This window comes from Fusarium vanettenii (assembly GCF_000151355.1).
Source record: "Fusarium vanettenii 77-13-4 chromosome 9 genomic scaffold NECHAsca_6_chr9_2_0, whole genome shotgun sequence".
NCBI classification, from domain to species: domain Eukaryota; kingdom Fungi; phylum Ascomycota; class Sordariomycetes; order Hypocreales; family Nectriaceae; genus Fusarium; species Fusarium vanettenii.
The window spans coordinates 1,187,980-1,209,603 of NW_003315877.1; the positions used below are offsets into that span (position 1 = coordinate 1,187,980).

Below are 21,624 nucleotides of genomic sequence, written 5' to 3' on the forward strand. Positions count from 1 at the left end.
CAAGGTTGAGCTGATGCGCTGCGACGCCACTCAAAGAATTGCGGGGCGATGCACCTGAAAGACCCCTGTAGCGCGCCTGAAGCTAAACCCCACGTCAAAGCTCCGAGGGTGACATAAATATCGTTGAATCCCGCTGCCATTAATTGGCCGCCTATTTCTTGCAGCCTCGCGTTTGCTTCCATCTTGAATCATCCCTGGACCATCGTCTTCAACCTCCAAACTTCTTTGAGAAAACATCACCAATCGCCATGGCAAACCCTAACGACCCCCCCCTCGACGAGATCCAATGGCGCTCCCCGATCGCCATCGCCAACATGGGCGGCCTCCACAGCAACAGCATCCTCTTCTACTTCGCCGAGTCGCCCTTTTTCGAGCGCACGTCTAACAATGCCGTCGTTTACAACCAGGCCATGAACAACTCGGCCATGTTCTCCGACATACAGACCCGCGAGGCCTTTGAGGGCCGTCTCAACACCATGGCTGGACTCGAGTTTCGTGTCGCGGAGGAGCCTGCTGAGACGGGGCCTGGAGCTGGTACTGGTGTGTGGGTGATTCGCAAACAGACACGACGGAAGCACTACGAGGCCAGGGACGAGATTATTGTTCATGCTTCGTACTTTGTGGTGGGGGAGAATATCTATATGGCGCCTACTCTTAATGATATTCTAGCGGCGAGGATCGTAAGTTCTGCTGCGCTGTCTCTTTGTCTGGCAACTCTAACCTGGCGTGCAGATGACAATGTCCTCGGCGATCGCGCGAGCAGCCTCTTCTGCTGAGAGCATCAGAAAGTGGCGTCCCTCTCTCGGCCACGTCTACCAACTGCCCTCGAATCAACCCCCAGCACGATCCAAGGCCCAAGATTCTGCTGCCGCTACGCCAATGCCCGAAGAAGCAAGCAAAGCCTCGGCCCTTCCTGCGACGGCGTCTCAGAAGGACGACGAGGCATCGCTGGAGAGGCTTGTGGAGGAATCTCTCATGGTACACATGAAATATGGCGGAGAATACATCGACGAGAACCCCATCACTGGTCGCCCAGGAGAGTTCCACCTCTCATCCACTGGCCGCAAGGTCATTCCACCACCTCAACTTGCCAAGTCAGAGGGCATTGGAAGTATCAGCGGCCCAACTATCAACACCAAGGTGGACGATAAGAAGGACGACAAGAGCAAGACGCCCAAGTCAGCGACCATGTCGAAGCCGCGACGTAAGAAGAGCAAGATGTTGAGCACCAGCACACCAGCTGCATCCTGAGGTGGAGATTCTGGCAGCATGGAAACGGCGTTCTGGATCAAAACGGGAGTTTATGCTTGAAGTTTGGTAGATACCCAATACAGTTGAATTATGTATCCCTTGTCGCCTACTTGGTTAAAGCTGTTTAGCTGATGGTGTAACCGCCATCGACCGATAGAATGGCGCCTTGGATGAATGAGGCTTTGGAGCTGGACAGGAACAAGACCGCATCCGCTACCTCCTGAGGCGTACCCTTTCTCTTCATGACTGCAGTCTGCACAATCGGATCGTCATCTGGGAGCCCAGCCGTCATGGGTGTTCTATCAAGGTTAGTTGCCGCTCGTTGATGCGAGTATTTGAATCAGGGGGACTCACTCAATGACTCCGGGACAGACACAGTTGACCCGAATTTTGTGCTGCGAATACTACAAGTATTGTGAGCTATATCTTAGGCTATTATCTTGGTACGAGAACGGACATCAATAGCATCACTCTTGGTTAAGCCGATGACGGCCGCCTTGGAGGCGCTGTAGATGGCTAAAAGTTATGCATTAGCTGCAATCATACGAGAACTTGATGATTTGTTGAAACTTACGAGCTTCTGGTCTTCCAACAAGACCAAGGTTACTCCCAATATTCACAATCGAGCCCCTGAACCCAGGCCGCCCATCATGAGTTCCCAAGACATCCTGCGTCGTCATGTAATTCAATTCCTCTCGCGCACAGAGCCACAGTCCACGAAAATTAGTCTGCATGACTTCATCAAACTCTTGGGGCGTGACATGATGACTCGTCTTTGAAGGACCGTAGATGCCTACACAAAACTTAGCAGATTTCTTCTTTCGAGGTTGATGGACTCACCGGCACAGTTGACGGCATAGTCGATACGGCCAAAGTGCGCAATCACGAGCGTCATGGTCTTTAGGACTTCTTCTGTGTCGCAGAGGTCGACTTCAAAGGTGTACACCTCTGCGTCCTCGGATACGGCCTTGATGGCGTTCTTGGTCTCGGCGAGACCGGGTCCGCTCTTTGCGAAGAGGGCGAGCTTGGTGCATCCTTCTACTGCAAATGATATGGCGACCTGACGTCCGATGCCTTGAGTTCAAAGTGTCAGTCATCTGGAGTGAATGGTTCAGTTTGAGTGAGTAGTCACCGGATGAGGCGCCTGTTACGAGGGCGACCCCCGGAAAGAGAGTAGTCGGTGCTCCAGACATGATTTGTAAATATCAAGATCAAGTAACGAGTCGTTCAAGTCTTATGTGAAGCTGTGGAACTGGAAGTCTCATTCATTAAACTTGTCTTCAATGAAGTTCTCGAGACGCTGTGTGATGCTCGCATAATGACGTCGAGCACACCCAATAGGACAACACCATTCCCCTTCACACTCAGAAGCTCGCACAGTATCTCGACCGCCATGTGCCGTTGTATATAACCATGAGGTATCTTGTCTATAAACTTTTCAACTTGTAGTGCTTTGAAGAAACAAACTGTCACCCGCTAACTAATCACTCCACAACCCATCCCTTGCCGGGAACCTTTCTCTGCTTCACCTTCTTCGCTGGCAGCGGCCATCCTTGGCCACCTGCGCTCTCGGCCCTCAGATATGGGACGACGAAGCACTCCCGCACGGTAGCTCCGTCTGTGCCAGCCGAAGCCTTGAGCTCCTTGATCGGCTTGCCGTATGTGATGAGTGGTGTTCCCTTGGCCAGCCCTGCTAGTTGTCCGCCTGTCACGTCTGTGAGGGCGTGCATTCTGGTCTTGGGTCGCTTCTCCGAGTCGACAGCCGACTGTGTGGCGCGCTGGAGATATGAGTAGACGATGTACTCGGGGCACTCCTGGACACTGAGGTGGGCAAGGGGCGACGTGGGATGGATATATACAGCACGATCGCTCTCAACCTCTTGTCCGGTATGAATGGGCATCAAGGGGATATAAGGAACGTCGATTGGTCGTCGAGGCTTGCGATATTGCTCAGGGGGGTTCGGTGTAAGATCCGCCCGAATAGCAACCTGATCGACAAAGCCAGCCGCAACCATCTGCTTCAACGCAGCAACCTGCTTCGGCGACGGAGGATCCAACTTATCCTGGTACTTGAGATTGGCAAAGGCCGCCACGTTTGTCCGTAGGAGCTCCGTGATCTGTCTCCGCAGCTGCTGGATCTCCTTGAGCACCTTGAATCGGACAAAGTGACTCTCGCACCACTCCTCAGTGGGCTCATGCGCGAATTCTCCCACGACCTGCAGAAGTTTGATGGCGTCGGATCGATCGTCTAGATAGCAGAAGTTCTTGTGGACTGAGTTGAACATCCTTCGCACGTTGGCCTGGCGATCCTCGGCGATGACGTCGGCCGTGGTGCGGATGACGGTATCATCCTTTGCAGTCAACGCTGGAACTGCTTGGTTCTCAGGGAGGAAGACTTCAGCGGCGGACAAACCGGCTACCAAGGCAATCGTGTAGGGGAGACAGTCATGCAGATGGCCAACCAACAAGATGCGCGCAAACCGGGGCGACAGGGGGAACACCGACATAGTCTGGCCGACCTGGGTAACCTGACCGGTAGATGAGATGGCTGAAAGGTATGTCAGGAGCTTCTCCGACTTGGCGAGGGCCCTTCGGTCTGGAGGAGTAGGGAAAGGGAAGTTGACAACATGCTGCAGATTCATGGCCTTCAACTGCAACACGATACCCTCGATGGGCATACGTAGCAGTTCAGGGTCTGTGAATGATGGGAAATCTCGTTCGTAAACCGCAGAAGAATAGAGCCTGTAGCAGTGGCCAGGGCCGGTACGACCAGCACGACCAGATCGCTGGTTTGCGCTCGCCTTGCTGATCCATCCGATATCGTAGCTCTGAACACCACTGAGCCGGTCATATTGTCTTTCCTTTGATCTTCCGCAGTCAAACACGTAACGGATGCCAGGGATGGTCAAACTGGTCTCAGCAACGTTGGTTGCCAAAATGATGTTTCGTGTACCCTCAGGAGTAGGCTCAAAGACTCGCATCTGCTCTCGAGTTGGGAGCAGAGAGTAGAGTGGCAAAACTCGCATCTTCAGAGGCGCAACCTCTTGGTCTTCCTCGATCTGGAACTCATCCTCATCCTCTTCGTCGTCCTCATCTGAGGGAAGATCATCTAGATCATCACCTCCATGATCATCCACGTCGCCAAACTCAATATCTTCCACCTCAACAGGAGCCTCGGTGGCAGATATTTGCACCTTGGGCCCCTCTGCTGTCCTAGGACCTCCGAAAGCAGCCTTAAGTTGCTTGCTGAGTTGCAAGATCTCGTTGCGGCCAGTCAAGAAGACCAAGATATCACCTGGAGGCAACTTCTTGTGACCCCTGCTGACCTTGCGGAACGCCTCGTCAACGTAGTCGTGCTGAGTTCTTCGAGAAAAGTGAATCGTAACAGGATGCTGTCGACCTTCAACCTCGAGAACAGGTGGCGGTGTCGAAAAGAGAGTAGGGTTCATAGTGAGATCTTCGATGCGCAGCGTGGCGGACATGATGATGAGCTTCAGGGGCCTAACAGTGGGATCCTCCTGTGCCAGTTCTGCTCGGAGCTTGATGACTCGGCTGAGCATACCAATAAGAATATCAGTGTTGACACTCCTTTCGTGGGCCTCGTCAATGACGATAGCAGAGTACTTCTTCAGTGTGATATCCTGAGCAACCTCTCGAAGCAGCACACCATCAGTCATGAACTTGATAGCTGTCTTGGGGTCTACCGTGCCCTCGAATCGGATTTGGTATGCCACGACTTCCGACTTGTCTCCCAGCTCCTCGGCAACTCGCTTCGACATACTGACGGCAGCGACTCGGCGGGGTTGTGTGATACCAATCATTCCAGGAGTTGGCGAGCCAGGAGAACCATATCCCGACTCGTAGAGGAACTGAGGAATCTGCGTGGTCTTTCCAGAACCTGTAGAACCGCAAATTACGACAATGTCGTGGTTATGGATAGCCTCCATCAATCTCTGCTCCTCTGACACCACAGGAAGCTTGAGTCTCGCCTCCTGAACCTCCGGTGTTCTGGTGACAGACACACTGTATCCTTTTCGGTTGATATTCTCGGTCGGCTTCAGCTCCATGGGCAAGGGGTCTTGCTCAGGGGCTCGAGGGACAAAGTTGTCTGGTTTCGGGATTTCGAGATTCGTCGTCGTTCCTTCGATCGATTGGTAGCCCAGCGCTTCATTTCGCTGCTGATGAGCCCAAGCCTTGAAAGAGGATGACCTCTGTGCCTTTTCTCCATCATCATCCTCCATTTCTTCGTCTTCGTCCTCGGAGTCTTCTTCCGATCCTTCCTCAGACCTCTCGCTGGAGCCCTCGCCATCCTCGGATTCTTCTCCGCTGGAACTCTCGTCCTTCTGGGGCTCGGCCGCATCGTCGCTGAATCCGTTCCATTCGTCGCTTTCGCTGTCGCTGTCCTCAGACTCCTCGGATGGTGGAGCTTCGACTTGGGCCAGGGAGAACTTTGATTTGACACCGCCTCGCTTTTGTCGCTTTTGGATGACTGGTCGTCCCTCGTCGTCGACTTCGAGAGGTCTCTTGAGACCTGAGCCAACTGCCGGTGCACTGGTCGCTGGCTTTGGCTGTGCTGGTGCTTTGGAAGCGCTTTCAGATTTGGTCGGCTCCTTTTCCACCTCGTTTGAATCTTCTTCCTCATCGCTGGAGCTTTCTTGATCCGGGTCAACCTCCTTTCTCTTCTCCAGCAGAATCTTCTCCCTCTCTTCCTCACCACCCTCCAGACCCGCCTTCTCCTCCCTCATCGCTCTCCTAATCGCCTCTTTCTTCGTCTCACGACCCTGACCCAACGATCGACTACTCGAGAACAAGCTTGTATCGATCCTGCGGTCCGCGAGCTTGGCGATGAGCTCGCGATTCTCGTCCTTGCGGAGCTTGCCCTCAATGTACTTTTCCAGGCGCTTCGCCTTCTTGCCGCTCATCTTGGCGCCTTCTTGTTGGAGCTCCGCCCTCATCTGAGCCTTCTTGGCCTCGCGCTCGGCCTTGTCCGTGGGCAGAAGCTCATCCTGGTTGGTGTCTTCAACCTCATGACGGGCATTTTCTTTTGCCTTTTCACGGGCGAGCACCTTGTGCTTTCTCTGACGGGGGACGTATTTGGCCATTTTGGGATATTATCAACCAGGGTGACAACCAATCCCTTGAAAATGACACAAATGGACAATTTGTCGCGATTCAATAAGAGCAGGAACCGCGACAAGGAAATTCATGAAATTTTGGGACGGAGATCATTCTGCCTTTTCTCACCGCTAGAATCTGAAGCCTCTTTGAGCTTAGTGCGGGGTGGTGGGGCCGCTCTAGACCCAACTCCTTGTGATGGCCAGTAGCTACCTATCGAAATGTCAAGACCGTCAACCTCCAGACATTGACAATAACTTCATTCAAGATGGAAGGCATAGATGTTAGAGAGGACTTATTTCCCTCAAGATCTCGCGAAGCTTCAGGCCTCGTCAATGGGGTTGCCACTGAAGTAACATCCACCAACTTCTCTGACAAGATCCTCCTCACCATCTCTCAAGAAGGCCGTCTTTCACAATGGGTATGTCGTCCTCATTTCTCGGCTTTGACTCTTGCTAATTACTGCACTATAGATACAAGTTCCTCTGACGGGATCTTCCGCAGGAGTAGTTGAAATGACTCTACCCAGCATGAACAAGGGTCTCCTCCCCTCGACACATCTCACTCCCACAACACTGCTCGGCGGCGGTGGCGAGGAGCGTGAGACGCTTGGGCAGCTATACGCCGCGCAACTCGCAAGTCACCTATCTCTAAGATCGCCAGATGATCGACGCATTTTGGTTGTGGGTCTTGGTCTGGCCAAGACCGATCTTGAGAGGGAGGCTTTCTTTGATCTTCTTGAGCTTGCCCAGAAGGTGCTGTAAGCATTAAAGACAGGCGCATGGTTTCTGGACAGAGGAGAGCGAAGACATGGCTGGGAACTACTTCTTCTGCGCAAGATCTGCCTTATTGAAACCTGGTATCTAATGGCTCGATGAACTGGCGTACGGCAACCACTTCGCGAAGTGCAACGGCACAGTACAGAATCCACATCGATCCTCTTATATCCATTCTCAAGCTAATGTATGGGGACGGCCAAGTGAGGGAGACGAGATCGTTTTACAGAACTGGCAAGGAGGCACTGCATCAGATGGGAACGTCTCGCAGAGCATTCAAAATCACGACGACCGCGCCCATAGACGAAAAAGCACATATACAGCCCAAATACGATCAAGCATTCATGTATTCATTAAGGTGCATTGCCAACCACAAACCCTGAGTAAACCTGCCGGCCTCTAGACAACGTGCCCGAGCTGTGTGCATATCTAGCGCTCAAAGTACAACATGGTCATTCGCCCTGCTTTTGAATCTGCTACGAGTGTGAGAGTCATTGTCAGTCAGTCAGCAACAGCAAGCTGAAGCTCGTCTTGACCATAGCAGTGATTGCGAACTCGTCAATCACGGGAAGAGAAGAAATGGTAGCTTCAAGCAACCAAGGAAACGGCATGCAGGGAGAGGAATATCAATCCATCGTTCATCCAAGTCCAGCTTCAGCGTTAACAACAATAACGTAGATGCTAATGTACAACTATGTTCATGACGACGATGATGAAGCTGGCCGACTCTTGCGATCCCTATTGCGATATTGTTAGTGATAGCTCAATCACTCCAACGACGTCTCAACTTACGTGCTCAGTCTCCTGGACAGCTGCTGCAACTTGGTATCATTGTTGGCCTCCTCTGCGGCCTTCTGCAGCGCCGTCTGTCGCTCCTCCTCCTGATGCTTCACAACCTCGTCATGTGTAGGGGGAAGCCTCTCGTTCTGCAAATCAACCTTTCGAGCGTCTTCGAATGTGTTGATGGCGTTCTTCAGACCCTCAGCACCCAGCATGAGTGTACCAGCCGGCAGTCTTCCACCAGAGACAGTCTTGAGTTCCGTGACCTTCTCCGACTCCTCTCGCAGGACCTGGAACACACGGGACAATCGTCCAATGGCCAGAATCTTGTTCTTGATGGCTCTTCGCCTGACCTCGATCGACTCGGGATCCTGGGACAGCGCAGGCGAAGCGGGTCCAGGCGAGGTGGAAGAGGGTGTCTCCTCCTTGAGCTCTTCCTCGGAGCAGGTGCTGAGAATGGCGATGAGCATATCGGTGATCTTCTCTCCAACAAAAGGCAGAGACCAGGTGAAGACATCCATGAAGTTGGGGAGCCAGTAAGGGTGAGGAGTGCAGTTGAACTGTCGAATGTTCATGACGTTGTTCTCATACTTCAAAACAGCGGCCTTATTGTTGTAAACATCGAGGTAGTTGGGGGCAGAGAAAATGGTCATGACACTGGGGAAACCAGTGGTTCGGGTCTTGCGATACATTCGGTAACCGGCATCTTGGGCCTCGTGGGCGCGGATAATGGAGAGAAGATTATTCTTCTCCAAGAAGGCGCAGGCGGCAGGGTAAGAGAAGAAGTACGAGCAACCTCGGACATGGTTGTGCAAGAAGTAGTCGCTGGTCTTTTCCTGACCAAAGTCTTCGAGAGGGTCGGCCCAGAGGATGTCGCACATGAGACCCTGCGTAGGAGGCTCGCGGAAACGATCAATCTGGGAAATGTCAATCGCAGGTCTTTGAATACAAACGACAATGTACGCACGCTTTTTAGGTCATCGAGAGTGTGGAGCTCAGGGCTCAGGCCACCATGAATACAGAGGAACTGCTTGTTCATGACAGCGGCGAGAGGAAGGGCGCAGAAGGACTCCATGCAGGCCTCATACACGACCTCGGAGTACTTGTGCTTGCACTCGAGCTTGAAGGTGAAGTAGTCAGTCAAGTGGCGACACTCGTGGTTTCCTCGCAGCAGCCAGAGGGTCTTGGGGTAGTGAATCTTCAGACACCACAGGTAGAGGACACACTCTATACTGAAGTAGCCACGGTCGACGTAGTCACCGAGAAACAGGTATCGGGTCTCGGCAGGGTCGCCGCCAACTTCGAAAAGCTTCATGAGATCGTAGTACTGGCCGTGGACGTCACCGCAGACAGTGATGGGGGCGTCCATCTCGAGAAGGTTGGGCTCGGCGCGCAGGAGCTCTGTACCCTTGCGAATGATCCAGAGAGCCTGCTCCTCGGTGAGGCGGCCCTCGCGATAGAAATGCTGCTTGAGGAATTGAATGTCGGGCTTGCTCTGGGTCTCGTCCTCGAAGAACTGGTCGTCGGTAGGCTTGTACATGGCGGGTGCTTGGACATCTACAAGGAGGCGATTGCAAGTCAGCTACACGAACACCAAAGTAGAAATAGCATAGCCATGGCGCCAGAGGCTGTATTAAAAAACAGGCGGAAACATTGAAGACGCATGGGAGAGAGTGTAGCAGTATAGCGGGTGGCTCTGCGACAACAACAAAGTCGATGATGATGGCGGGGTTGCGAGTTGGAGGGGATCTCACGCACCTTTGCACACACGCTCCAAGGTGCTGACCTGGGAGCCATCCTCCATGGTATGGATGGAGAAGTCGATCTCGGGAACGGGCTTCTTCTCCTGAATCGCGCGGATTGCATTATCGACCTGAACGTTGCGCCGCTCCTCAGTAGAGGGCGGAGCGTTGTACTCGCTCTCGGGGTCCATGGCGGGCGGCTAGGGGTTGCGGCGGCGACAACGAGGGGGGAACGTTGGCCGAGCTGGGCGGCGGTGAGAATAGAAGCTGCTGCTGCTTGTCGTCGTAAAAAGAATCGCCGTCAGAGCTTCGAGTGCCTTTAAGAATGATGCGACGGCAGCAGAGCGTTGGGGGGTGAAGGCGCGGGAGGAAGAAGCGTGAGGGAGGAGGGGAGCTGTGGTGGTTTTGAAGGAGGACGGTTGCGAGATAGGGCTGACAAGAGGCAGGAGGGAAGGCGGAAGGTGAGAACTCTCCTCTCAGCAGCCAGGAGGTGACGGGTGAGCAGTGCAGTTCACAGAGACAAAGGTAGGGGCCCAGACCGGACCCAGGTAGCTTGGGGGGCAGGTTTAGGTATTGAACCCCGCTTACCTAGGCGGTGCTGTACCTGAAAAGGCGGGCAAAGGTACTTTTGGGGTGTCGAGTTCTTTCAAGCCCGACAGCACCTCAGACTCAGCGGGCGTCCTCGTTGGCCCAATGAGAGACGTGGTGATCCCAGCAATGCTTTCTCCTGTTGAACTCGCGTGTCCATGATTGCAGCTAGAGCCCCCCCCTCCTCAGTGAAAAGCGGGCTGGAGAAGGGGACGATGATTTTTTAGGTCTCATAGGGGATCTAGGAAGCCCAAACTCGACCGTATAAAATTGCGAATCTACCACACCTGAAACGCATCATTGCTATTCCATTCACGGCGGAAAACCAGGAGAAAGGAGGGGCCTGGTCCCCTGGAGCGGACTCGCGTGTCTATGATTGTACCTGGATCTTGCTTGACATGGCCAAAATGCGGGCGGGAGAAGGGGACCAATGCCCTGGAATATTCCATATTTTTTTGCGCTGCTAGACCCGGCCCAAGGCCCAGACTGTCACCGAAGCTGGGGATGGAGCGGTGAAACGGTCAAACGGTCAAACTCAGCAGCCCGAGATGGTTCTTGGACTGGAGATTGACATCCTGAATCGAGGCTCCCAACTCCCATCGTCAGAATGTCTCAGCGAATCTCCAACTTTTATTTTCTGACATTCCTTGGCCCCACGTCACAGCCCAACCTTGTTCGCTGCCAGCATTTCTATCAACTGTTACCAATCAAGCCAGAAAGGCTATCACCCTTCTTCCCCCAGATACGCGAGCCGCGAATGATACATGCTGGAGCCTCGCAAAAGAATAATTCCACACAATTACAGTACAAATCACAAACACCCCGTGAGGCCGCCAACTGGACCAGGGGCCTTGCCTCGGCTGCCTCGGTGGTGTGGTTGGCAGCCTGATAGGGGGATGATCAGATCGGTTGTTTGTTCCGTTCCGTCATGGATAGTCCTGTCTGATCTATTTGTGATTCCGAAATGACGTTTAACGGTGTCTATTCGTAACTGAAAAGTGTCCTAGGCCCATCTTTTTGATGTTCCAAGTTACGACGTCGACGGTGTCGAGAATACCAAAATGCTTGGCTTTTTGATGGATGGCCACGTGCCCTTCGAATAATGCCCATCTCCGTATCACCAGTAATCCAGAGTCAGCCTAACATGCCAAGACACAAGTCCCTAATTGCCAGTTCAAAGCAGACAGTAGCCCCCGTCAATGACCATGTCCAGGCCTGTTGTATACGACGATGCGTCGCTAGCCAGGTACAGGTATGCACCTTTGAGTTCGTTGGCCTCACCCTCACGTCTAAAGTCCCGTTAGTAAGTTGCCGGAACTCAAAGACCGTAAACTTACCCCATGACTGTCCTATCCTTCCAAACCTTCTTCATATCGTTGTCGGCAAACTCCAGAATCTCCGTCTTGATGTATCCAGGCGACACCGTGTTGACTCGGCCGAACCCGGTCCATTCTACAGCCAGGGACTTGCCTACCTCGTCATAAGCCTCCAATCTCTTCTGCTGTTGGCATGGTACTTACAGAATTGGATCACCGCCGCCTTTGAAGCATTGTACACGGCCTGTTTCTGCGGAACATTGACGATGCTTCCACTGATCGATGCCGTAGCGATAAAGCTACCTGCAGCAAAGTTCTCCAACGGCTTACCATCCAACGTTGTGGATTCAGCCTTTTGACGTCTGAAGTGCGCGCCTGCGCTTTTGGCGCACCACATTACGCCATCGACGTTGACTTCCATCACGCGGCGTACCGTCTCTGCAGGTCCGTCGATGAAGTTGCCGTCTGTCCAGCTGATGCCCGAGTTTGCGACAAAGACGTCAAGCCGGCCGTTGAACTCGGCAACGATCTCGTTGATTACTCTGTCCACGGCCTTGTGAGAGACAACGTTGACTTGGTATGCTCTGCCTGTATCTTGTAAGCGCAAGTTCAAGCTCAGAGGTGTGGCGGTTAAGAATAAGATTCGAGGATTAACGGCAACTTACACTTGACACCATATTCCTTCTCAATATTCTTGGCTTCATCCAATGCCTGTTTGTTACTATTGTACCATATGGCAACGTTGGCGCCCGCCTCAGCAAAGGCATGAGCAACGGCGAGTCCGATGCCTGCGCCGGCACCTGAGACGATTGCTGTTCTACCCTTGAGGGAGAAGAGGGGCATCACTTTGTCGGACTTGGGAGCCTCCATGTTGTCATGATGAAATGATCCAGTCTTCTCGTCCATGCTTGCGGCTTTGAGCTGTGTATGAAGAGGTAAGTTGAGGGAAGGTCGAGCAAATCCAAGTCTAGCCAGCTTGTATGTGAATAGTGAGTGCAGTGTGTCGCTCAACCAAGAACGTAACCGTGATTCCGAATAACCTCAAAATGGGCAACAAATCAAGAGGGATATCAGAAGAACCAACCACAGGGAAGTTCCTATCTTATATACGCCTATCGCAGCATCTACCAAGGTCCCCGGTGTCTTCCCTCTTCCCCCTCCATTTTGTCCCATTTCAGAGACAATTGGCAAGCCACTGCTGCCTGAGATTCGCTCGTCATCGACAAATAAGCCACGAACCCCGGCCTCCAGTGGATCCTTCCGCGATTCTTTGAGGTTCGTGCAGAGGACGAGGCTTGCGCAAACCCCGTCCCCACCGTCTCACGCACCTATCACAGCCACTGTTGAACTTGAGTCCGTTTGAGATTCTTGTTCTTGTCATACAGTTCCTGTAAACAGCCGTCTTCATGATTCTGGAAGGGTTACGTTCTAGGCCCTGATACTGTCCACTCTCCTTCATGCCCGCCCCTGACTAACGCAGGCTCCCGGTTCGGCACACCTGTGAGAGGCCGAAGACCCCGGACGTGGTATCTGTGCTGCACTCTGGGGTTTACGCAGCGGCCTATCAGTGGACGTTTTGAAAGATACCATGGCGGAGGCGCCTATGACTCTACGTGGTGGGATTTCCATGGCACAAAAGATGGGGTTGCTCATGTCTGTTTTATTCGTTGACCTCACGGCCGAGGGAGTTTGCCAGGTTCCTTCAATGTTGAATGAGCGAACGCAGGGCGATGTGGAATCATCCCGCCAGCAGTCCAAGGCTGTTTATGCCTGGCTCCCATCATGGTTCCCTACCTAATACCGTGCAAGGTTCCTGGGTTGAAGACCTCAACACATAGCTACTTACCTCACCAGAAGAAGACGACAGATATTCAAAAGAAAGCCTCAAGGTGCTCGGGTGATGGCCTCGTACTCCTGCTTGTTCTCCGTCGGTTTCCTCGACCTCATGTTGAGGTTGCGTCCAATAACCGATTCGTGGGGGAAGTTAGTCTCGCGATAACGAGACATGAAGTCATCTCGGGGAGCTGTGAAGTTCCAAGTCAGTCAACATATTCGGCTGCATTGCATAGGCAAGACTCACTATAAGCTCCACAGATTCGTCGAATGCCCTCGAAGGCGCTTCGACCGTGCATGACGCGCCAGTTGTCAAAGACTATAATGTCATCAATATCACCATGCGTGACCAAAGGCGCTTAATCCACTTACTGACGACGCGACCTGGCGTCAGCTGGAACCAATACTCGCTGCTTCGGCGACGAATAATCTCGTTCCACTTGCGAGCTGCACTATACCACTTCTCGGCGTTAAAGACATCCAAGATGCCACGGTCATCATTGTTCCAGCGAACTCGAGTCAACTCGCCATTGTCCTCCTCGATGACAGGGTATGTGCGGTCCGGCACGATGGCAATGCCTTTGTTGCCGCTGGCGTGCCATGGAACCTGAATCGTTCGAAGGGTCTCGTAAGCCTCGGGGGACTCCTTCTTCAGTGTGCTGGCAACCTGAAAGCCATCGACAAGGAGTGATTGGCCGCCGAGAGCATCATCGCTCGGCTTGGCATTAGGAGGGGCGTGGTGGGATAGCAGGTGGAAGGCTTGTAGACCAGCAGGCTCGCTAAAGTAGGTAGTGTCTGTGTGAGCAGGGAGGGCAAGGTTTGTATACGCCGTATCGGCCAGAGCAAGATCTGGGATGAAGTCGTAGAACCCTCCGTAGTGAGTAGTTCGGATAGGGCCAACCTTTTCCAGGAGGGATTCGGTGGCGTCTGGTGTTGGGGGTGTATCGACCACGAAGCTAAATCCATGCACCCACTGCAATAATAAGTTAGGAGAGGTCAGTAATAGTCACGAAATACGTACAATGTTTCTGGTGAGATCAGCCATGCCCTTCTCATCAGACTTGCTCATGACAGCATCAAAGGCAACCTCGGGAGGTGCATCCTCTATGCTTGAATTCCAGAACACTCGAGTCCTGGCTTGTTAGTGACATTGAAACATGCCATATTCAAGAATAGCTCACTCGTCTTGGCCGAACTGCTCAGCATATCCTCCCTCGAACCAGCTGTCGAGCCAGGACCAGGGATGTTGACTCTTGTGCGAATCAGACCCTCCAACGACAGTCAGTCAGGAACAGCATTCAAGGATGATCAAGCATACACTGAACCTCGAGATGCTTCTCAGTCTCTGAGAAATTCACCGGGTGGACGTCCTCTGGCAACTACTACACGTCAGCCCAATCGTCATCTCGAACGAGTCTAACACTCACCTGGAAGGTATCAAAGTTTCGCTGCCGCGTGTCCTGATTGACGCACTGGGTACACTGGCAGTTATCCCTAGCCCATCCATCAGCGCTTCGACGAAACATTTACGCGCGGCTGTGTACTCACCGCAACCATAAATTGGGACTAACGATCCCGAAACGTCAGTGACGATGATCCTACAAGCGCGGCAGAGCTAAGGGTATCATCCGACTTACAACGTCCGATGAGCAGGGCGTCCTTGCTCCTTGCGGCTCAGGCTGATTTTGGATCCATTCGCAAGCGCGACGGTTCTGTCACTGGAGGACCATCTCGTGGTGGATGCCTTGAAGCCGGCAACAGCATGGTTGCGCGCACATCTGGCTGCAGAGCGGCCCAACAGAGCGGCGCTATAGATGGAGTTGATTAATTAGAGACGAGGTCCCTTGCCATGATAGGAAGTGAGACAGGATGGGGATTGGATGGTGGCACGGTACCTTGAGGGACGAGTAACGGCACTGAGTCGGCCGATCATTGCGTTGTACTGATGTGTACCTTTGGCGGGGAAACAAGTTGGTTTCTGAAACAAAGAGGCTATTTACTCGCCAAGAGCTTGACGCAATATCACTTGAATCTTAGAAGCGGCGGCTAATTGATGTCAAGGCTGAATTGTCAAGTTTGACGTTGTTGAAGCAGCATTCAGTCCATCTATTATGCCTCGGCACATTGCCGGAAGCCCCCGATAATCGCATCTGAATTCCCGACACCCGCGTGGAGTTGACACTGAAAAGGGCGTTGACAGGGCGGAACTAGAGATGTCGTGAGACCGAGGAAGTGCAGAGCTCGTCCTTTCGTATTGGGGTCATTCCCTGCACTCTTTGAGAGAATGCAACCCTCTCGTCGTAGTCGGCTTCCCCTTGATGCGTCGAGTTTGCTGCTCATGATCAAAGGCAGACAAAGGGCGGCAGTTGAGATGCGTCTTTGCGTGTCTGTGAGCTCCACTTGTTTGCTCTTGCCTTCCATGGATGGATCCTGGGACGAGGTTGAAACTGCGGGGATCCCAAGGATGGAAGGAAGCTTCCCCCCAGCCTCCTACCAAGCCTTTAACCGCTAACAACTCGCACCATCACCAACATCAAGAAGCTCAGTTGGTGATAGGCTTTTATTCCAACCGACGAATTCAGATTGGCTCGTGTGCTAAGAACTGTCCCAGATCTTGTTTGGGTGTTCTCTGCGTCCGTCTCGGCAGCCCTCATACGCGACCAGATCGAGAACCAACCCTCCGATACCAAACCCATTCTCGAGTCCCAAGGCAGTTTTGCAGAAAATCTGCATCGTTTCTCCTGTCCTCTCTTCCATTCAAAACATCTTCTTGGCTTGGCCAGCAATCGTCGGCCAAGTGGCGGTCTCAACCTCCAATAGTCCCTCTCCCCGTCGACTCCCCCACTAGCCTAAGCGCCGACCCTTGAGCAACATGGTTCCTCCATCACCCAGGGCCTCGAAACTTTCGCCCTATGACAGACTCTCTCGGTCCCGAGATTCTGGATGCGGCCAGGGAGCTCATCCACGGACCCTGTCTAGCAGGTCGTGGCCCTGGGCCTAGTTGAAGCTATCTGTCGCGTCCGCGCCTAACTTGGCACCGTGATTGGTGTTGCGGCTGTCGCCAGGCGATCAGCGACCCTTGTCGAGGCTGACTTACATGGCTCCTCCTATTCAGGAACAAGACCAACGCTGAAAAGGCCTGCAAAGAGAGCAGCCAACAATGCGTCCCGTCGTCCTGGTAAAGCCCTCGGGGCTCCTCGTCCTGTTTATTATCAAAGCTGCCGGGCGGCGTCTGCACTCTCGCGCCCTCTGTTCTCATTTCCACCAACTCTTCCCTTGACCGTGGGAGGTCCAGACTCTAGGCTGACGCCCTCTTTAATTCTTCCATGTAGAGCCGACATGGCCCTTTCGTTTCTGCCTCACGAGGGGAATCTCGTCGGGATATTCCTCGTGCTGGTTCTTTTCTTTCTAACTCCAGCATCCCCCGCCGCCGTTGAGCCTCCTTTGAAAGTTATCTCGATCGAAGAACCAGAGAGCCCTAGAGGGGACTCCCCATCCTTCTCCTGGCCATTGCCTCGCCTCAGCGAGCGCGATGGTTCGTGCCCCGTCTCTGGACAGACCTGGTGTGGAAACGAACTTCCAGGAGACTTTTGCTGCCCTTCCGATTCCAGCTGCAAGGTCCTCGCCGCGAACACAACCATCCTATGTTGCCCGGAAGGAAGCGAATGCAACATCATCAAGGCCATCACTTGCGAAATTGCCAGCCAGGACTCATCCAAGTATCCAGGCGCCCCCATCAAGACTCTTGCGCAGGATCAGAAACTGAAGCGTTGCGGAAGCAAAACTTGTTGCCCATTTGGTTACAGCTGTGACGAGGAGTCGCGTTGTGTTCGCGATAAAGACCAGGAGGAGAGCTATGCGTTTCTGATTCCCGAGCCTTCATCAACAGCAAGCTCTACATCGACGGCAGAGCCATCATCCACTTCACCTCCCGAATACCTTCCGGTTGAAACGTCGGAAACCCCCGAGATCATTCCTGGAACACCTCCCAGGGCCTCAGCCTCAGCCACATCTACTGAGTCGTCAACGCCAGATGAAGACGAGGAACAAAGCCGCAGCGGAGTGGAACCAACAGGCGTGGTGACGGCAGGCACAGTGGCCGGCGTTTGCTGTCTTGCTGGAATCGGCATCTTTGTATGGATGAAGTGGTTCCGAAGGAAAACCCCCAAGGGAACTCCCATATTACACGACACTCGGGAGTCATGGGGATACTTTTCATCAACAGGGAGCACCCCAATGATGACCAAGTATCTTCGCGTTACCCGTGGACCTAACGAAAAGTTCGTTGTAACACCTACAACGCCTGCCTTTTCACCACTCCGACCACCCTCGCAAAGAAGATCAGAGAGTCCCGTGGAGCTTCCAGCAACGCCTGTATCGCTCTGCATGTGGAGCAACCTCGAGAACGCGGCCGTGGAGGAGCCAAAGCTGGCCTATGTTGTGCGTGCGAAGCCGCAACAGTAGAGGCCGGTTGAACTGAAAACGAATTGATGACTATCACATGACCATGAGAAATGTCTTTTGCTGCACATACCAGTTTCCTGTTATTGCTGTTTTGATACCTTGTTGTATATCATTTTCTATTCATGGGAGGATGGCGCTTGTGAGCCACTGTTGAGCGTGGATTGGAAGAGCAGGGGATCCTGCACGGATTCAGACGATTCTCCCCGGGATGAGCTGACTTTATTCCCTGTCGGCCACGTATCTCCTCTTCTTTTGTGTTGCTAGTTTAGCTGGTATGCAAACGCATCTTAATAGACGAAACTATGAAGTTTGGATCATGCAGAAGATGTATTACACAGTGTAGACGGTGCGGACGGGAGGCTTCCGGATATTGACACGGTGCAACATGCCTGATTAGGATCCATGTGTCTTTGAAATCCACTAAGGGCAGCTCATCAATGCTGAAATTCTACAAATAATTCCACAACCAAAGCTGTCCTTTTTCGACGTCGATAAGTCACTGTCGCATGTCGTTTTTCGCTGCAATTCAATTGTTCCCTACTTGTATCTTCGAACTGAATCAACGCGCCGGCGCTCCCGCTTGAACCGACATCGTACCTACTCCTATCCATCGCCTCCAACGCCGCGTAGGCCATGGCTAGCTTGCCTTTTGATCGGCGCCATCATCCTGCTTGATCACAGGTTCACGTGTTGGCCGAGTCGCGTGGCTAAGACGAGTCGAAAGCCCCGACAGCGGCAACATACAGCATGACGCATCAGGAACGCCTCGAATTCGAGGATCTCTACGACAACTTTGTGACGGCTCATCGAAGGCCCTACCACCGCGAGTCCACCTGGGACAAGATCACCCAGCCGAGCATCCTCCTCTCGGTCCTCATCGTCGCCGTCACTGTCGGATACAACTTCTATGCGACTTCTGCTACACTCCGGGAGTGGATACAGTTGCTTGGACGGTGCTTCTGGGATGCTCTCGTGGCCATCGTCCCAGAGCGCCTCCTGGATGTCTTTGATACCCCAGATACTTCGACTTCGAACTCAACCTCGAAATCCATGTTGCACGACGATAAAAGCGCCCATGCCGCGAAGAGCGAGAGGTTGCGGAGGGTGATGGGCCTGGACAGCTCCAGGGGAATGATGGCCTCTGTGTTCCAGGTCAGGAATCGCGCCCTGTCTATGACCGGTGGCGTCCTGGGCTTGAAACTAGATGGCGATCACCCACCTGGGCTAGGAAATATGGACAACTCTTGCTACCAGAACAGCATCCTCCAGGGATTGTCTGCTTTGAAGCCTCTTCCCGACTATCTCTCAGCTTGTCTGGAAGCTTCCGACAACGAAGATATCGATCGCGATGTTGCGCAGACATTGCGAACACTTATTAACGATCTAAACGATGTGTCGAACTACGGAAGGACGCTATGGACGCCGGGTGTCCTCAAGTCAATGAGTACATGGACGCAGCAGGATGCGCAAGAATACTTTTCAAAAATCCTCGATGATGTCGACAAGAGTGTCGCCAAAGCCTTGAAAATCGCCCAACCACGGAACCCCGGCTTGGCCGCCAAGGTCGAAAAGGACGATACAGCTGCTAGTGAGCATAGCGACGACAGCGGTTATCAAAGTCTTAGCAGTTCAGGCACACTCGACAACAAGTTACCACGAAATCCTTTGGAGGGGCTTCTTGCGCAGAGAGTGGCATGCATTCAGTGTGGACACTCGGACGGTCTGTCCATGATACCCTTTACTTGCCTAACTCTGAGTCTCGGACTTGATAAGAATCGGCACGACCTCTATGAGCGACTAGATGCTTACAGCAAAGTTGAGGCGATCGAAAATGTGGAATGCGCCAAATGCACACTCCTCAAAGCCCAGAGACTTTTGAGCACACTGGTTGAGAGGTTCCGCGAGACAGGGAAAACTGACGAACAGCTCGCAGAGCCGTTGCGCAGACTGGAAGTTGTGGAATTAGCACTGGAAGAAGACGATTTTGAAGAGAAGACGTTGACAGAGAAGTGCAAGATCTCACAGCAGAGCAAGGTCAGCACAACCAAGACGAAGCAGATTGTTGTGGCCCGACCTCCCCAGAGTCTTGCGATTCACATGCAACGATCGGTATTCGACCCTTCGACATTTAACATGATGAAGAATTCGGCTCCGGTCAACTATCCCATGACGTTAGATCTTGGTCCTTGGTGTCTCGGTAGTACCGGCGAACCTATCCCGACCTCTGACCCTGATGCGGCTGCGGAAGACGGGGAGAAATGGACGTCTGATCCCAGGAAATCAATGATCGCAGGCGACTTGGGGGAATCGAGGCTTACAGGACCCATCTACGAGCTTCGAGCGGTGGTGACGCATTACGGTCGACACGAGAATGGACACTACATCTGCTATCGAAAATACCCCAGGCATAACCCGCCTACCAAGGCGGTTGATGGGGCCTCTTCCGAACCGGGCGACCAGGTGGAGGAGGTCAGCGCAAAGGTGCAACCCAAAGAGGACGGCGAGCCCGAGATGGACTGGTGGCGGCTGAGTGATCATAATGTGTCGATGGTCAGCGAAGAGACAGTCCTGAGCCTGTCACCTGGAGTTTTCATGCTGTTTTACGACTGCGTGGATCCTACGATGGTACTCACAGAGGATGTCAAAATGCAGGATGCGGGCGAAGTCACAAATGAGGTTGCAGTTGCAGTTGCAGTCACAGATACCCCGACAGAACAGACAGGGAAGGAGAATCAAGTCGAACAGGGGGTTGAGAATCAAGCGACCAATAACAAAGCAGAGGAGAAATGTGTTGGCGAAGACGCTGCACCGTTACCTTGCACAGAAGGGGATGCTGAGACTGAAACAGGTGGCTTGAACAAGGACGAGGACAAGGGCGAGGTTGAGGCAGAGATAACCTCGCAGAAGCCAGCAGAAGAGGACCGGGCGGAGAAAATCGGCGGGAAGAAGGCAAAGCGCAAGAAGAAGCGGAGGAAGAATTAGAATTGAGAGTTTGGACAACCAACAACAACAACAACTAAATAACTACCAAGCGGAGCCGAGAAAGGAGTGGCCACTCTCGATAGTGGTAAGCAGAGTCGGAGGATGGTATCTTGTGCATAGCGACGGCGTTTCAAGAGACGGCGGTTAGGCTTTGAATATTACACGTCTAGGTATACAAATAGTAGAATTGAATTGAAGGTGTGCATCGAGGACAGCGCATCATGGTGAGGTGAGTATCATGACGAGATTCATGTTGATGCAGAAACAGGGGGCAGGGGATGGCATGGCATGCATCTTTTTGTTTGCCGTCCTTGGCAATAGGAACCGACCGATCATTCGGAGAAGCCTTTTACTCTAGTGGAGCGAGTGCCTGCGTATCACCAACAAAAGAGTTTCTCGTACCCGCATCGCATGGGCCGACGGACGTTTCGGTTTACGGCATGACTAGAGGGAACAGGGCGTGATGGATGGAGATGAGCGCATACGCCATGACCTATTATAAGACGGAGGCGTCGGTCAATACGGCACGGGAAGGACCGAAGAGTGAGAAGAAGAGGTCCAGAAGCGTGGCTTTTTTTTTTTATGGTGACATAGAACGTGGGCCCAGCCCTTTTTTGACATCTCGGACCATGTGGGCAGGGGTTGCTATACGATGATGGGCAGGGGGTTGGATTCTCAAACAGAGGAAAGTAATGCAACATGAGTGAACAATTGATCAGGAGTGACAGAGACAGATTTGCTGCTGCCTATTTATGTGTATACGTCAACATGTATACG

The 21,624-nt window shown here is 52.9% G+C and overlaps 9 protein-coding genes across 9 annotated transcripts; 4 read left to right on the plus strand and 5 right to left on the minus strand.

Annotated features, from left to right (window-relative positions):
- Positions 1-248: 248 nt before the first annotated feature.
- Positions 249-1,251, plus strand: NECHADRAFT_84866 (uncharacterized protein; the record flags this gene model as incomplete). The annotated part of the gene is made up of 2 exons (XM_003050051.1): positions 249-680; positions 733-1,251. 2 exons carry the CDS (start codon positions 249-251, stop codon positions 1,249-1,251), a joined length of 951 nt encoding a protein of 316 aa, XP_003050097.1.
- A 124-nt stretch (positions 1,252-1,375) lies between these two features.
- On the minus strand, positions 1,376-2,444 carry NECHADRAFT_84867 (uncharacterized protein; the record flags this gene model as incomplete). Its single annotated transcript, XM_003050443.1, has 6 exons — positions 1,376-1,550; positions 1,606-1,655; positions 1,709-1,767; positions 1,826-2,044; positions 2,092-2,325; positions 2,384-2,444. 6 exons carry the CDS (start codon positions 2,442-2,444, stop codon positions 1,376-1,378), a joined length of 798 nt encoding a protein of 265 aa, XP_003050489.1.
- Positions 2,445-2,735: 291 nt separating this feature from the next.
- NECHADRAFT_49073 (uncharacterized protein) lies at positions 2,736-6,353 on the minus strand (the record flags this gene model as incomplete). The annotated part of the gene is made up of 1 exon (XM_003050444.1): positions 2,736-6,353. One exon carries the CDS (start codon positions 6,351-6,353, stop codon positions 2,736-2,738), a length of 3,618 nt encoding a protein of 1,205 aa, XP_003050490.1.
- A 281-nt stretch (positions 6,354-6,634) lies between these two features.
- Positions 6,635-7,130, plus strand: NECHADRAFT_84869 (uncharacterized protein; the record flags this gene model as incomplete). The annotated part of the gene is made up of 2 exons (XM_003050052.1): positions 6,635-6,787; positions 6,840-7,130. 2 exons carry the CDS (start codon positions 6,635-6,637, stop codon positions 7,128-7,130), a joined length of 444 nt encoding a protein of 147 aa, XP_003050098.1.
- Positions 7,131-7,930: 800 nt separating this feature from the next.
- On the minus strand, positions 7,931-9,726 carry NECHADRAFT_48473 (uncharacterized protein; the record flags this gene model as incomplete). Its single annotated transcript, XM_003050445.1, has 3 exons — positions 7,931-8,839; positions 8,890-9,479; positions 9,681-9,726. 3 exons carry the CDS (start codon positions 9,724-9,726, stop codon positions 7,931-7,933), a joined length of 1,545 nt encoding a protein of 514 aa, XP_003050491.1.
- A 1,491-nt stretch (positions 9,727-11,217) lies between these two features.
- Positions 11,218-12,604, minus strand: NECHADRAFT_105339 (uncharacterized protein). The gene is made up of 4 exons (XM_003050446.1): positions 12,234-12,604; positions 11,773-12,156; positions 11,590-11,722; positions 11,218-11,541 (listed from the first exon to the last, which is right to left on the minus strand). The coding sequence occupies exons 1-4, from the start codon at positions 12,472-12,474 to the stop codon at positions 11,427-11,429; spliced, it is 873 nt and encodes a 290-aa protein (XP_003050492.1). The 5' UTR covers positions 12,475-12,604; the 3' UTR covers positions 11,218-11,426.
- An 848-nt stretch (positions 12,605-13,452) lies between these two features.
- NECHADRAFT_49296 (uncharacterized protein) lies at positions 13,453-14,927 on the minus strand (the record flags this gene model as incomplete). The annotated part of the gene is made up of 7 exons (XM_003050447.1): positions 13,453-13,592; positions 13,649-13,720; positions 13,774-14,374; positions 14,423-14,534; positions 14,598-14,670; positions 14,720-14,780; positions 14,829-14,927. The coding sequence occupies 7 exons, from the start codon at positions 14,925-14,927 to the stop codon at positions 13,453-13,455; spliced, it is 1,158 nt and encodes a 385-aa protein (XP_003050493.1).
- Positions 14,928-16,740: 1,813 nt separating this feature from the next.
- On the plus strand, positions 16,741-17,865 carry NECHADRAFT_84873 (uncharacterized protein; the record flags this gene model as incomplete). The annotated part of the gene is made up of 1 exon (XM_003050053.1): positions 16,741-17,865. One exon carries the CDS (start codon positions 16,741-16,743, stop codon positions 17,863-17,865), a length of 1,125 nt encoding a protein of 374 aa, XP_003050099.1.
- A 768-nt stretch (positions 17,866-18,633) lies between these two features.
- On the plus strand, positions 18,634-20,649 carry NECHADRAFT_21972 (uncharacterized protein; the record flags this gene model as incomplete). The annotated part of the gene is made up of 1 exon (XM_003050054.1): positions 18,634-20,649. A coding segment is annotated over one exon (2,016 nt), but the record flags the coding sequence as incomplete, so codon positions are not given.
- Positions 20,650-21,624: the final 975 nt, after the last annotated feature.

Excerpts from the sequence above, each read along its gene's own strand:
- NECHADRAFT_105339 (XM_003050446.1), bottom strand. The coding sequence starts at position 12,474 with ATGGACGAGAAGACTGGATCATTTCATCATGACAACATGGAGGCTCCC. Across the intron at positions 12,157-12,233 it reads GAAGGAATATGGTGTCAAGT|GCAGAGCATACCAAGTCAAC; the intron begins GTAAGTTGCCGT and ends TACAAGATACAG. Across the intron at positions 11,542-11,589 it reads AAGGATAGGACAGTCATGGG|ACGTGAGGGTGAGGCCAACG; the intron begins GTAAGTTTACGG and ends ACGGGACTTTAG.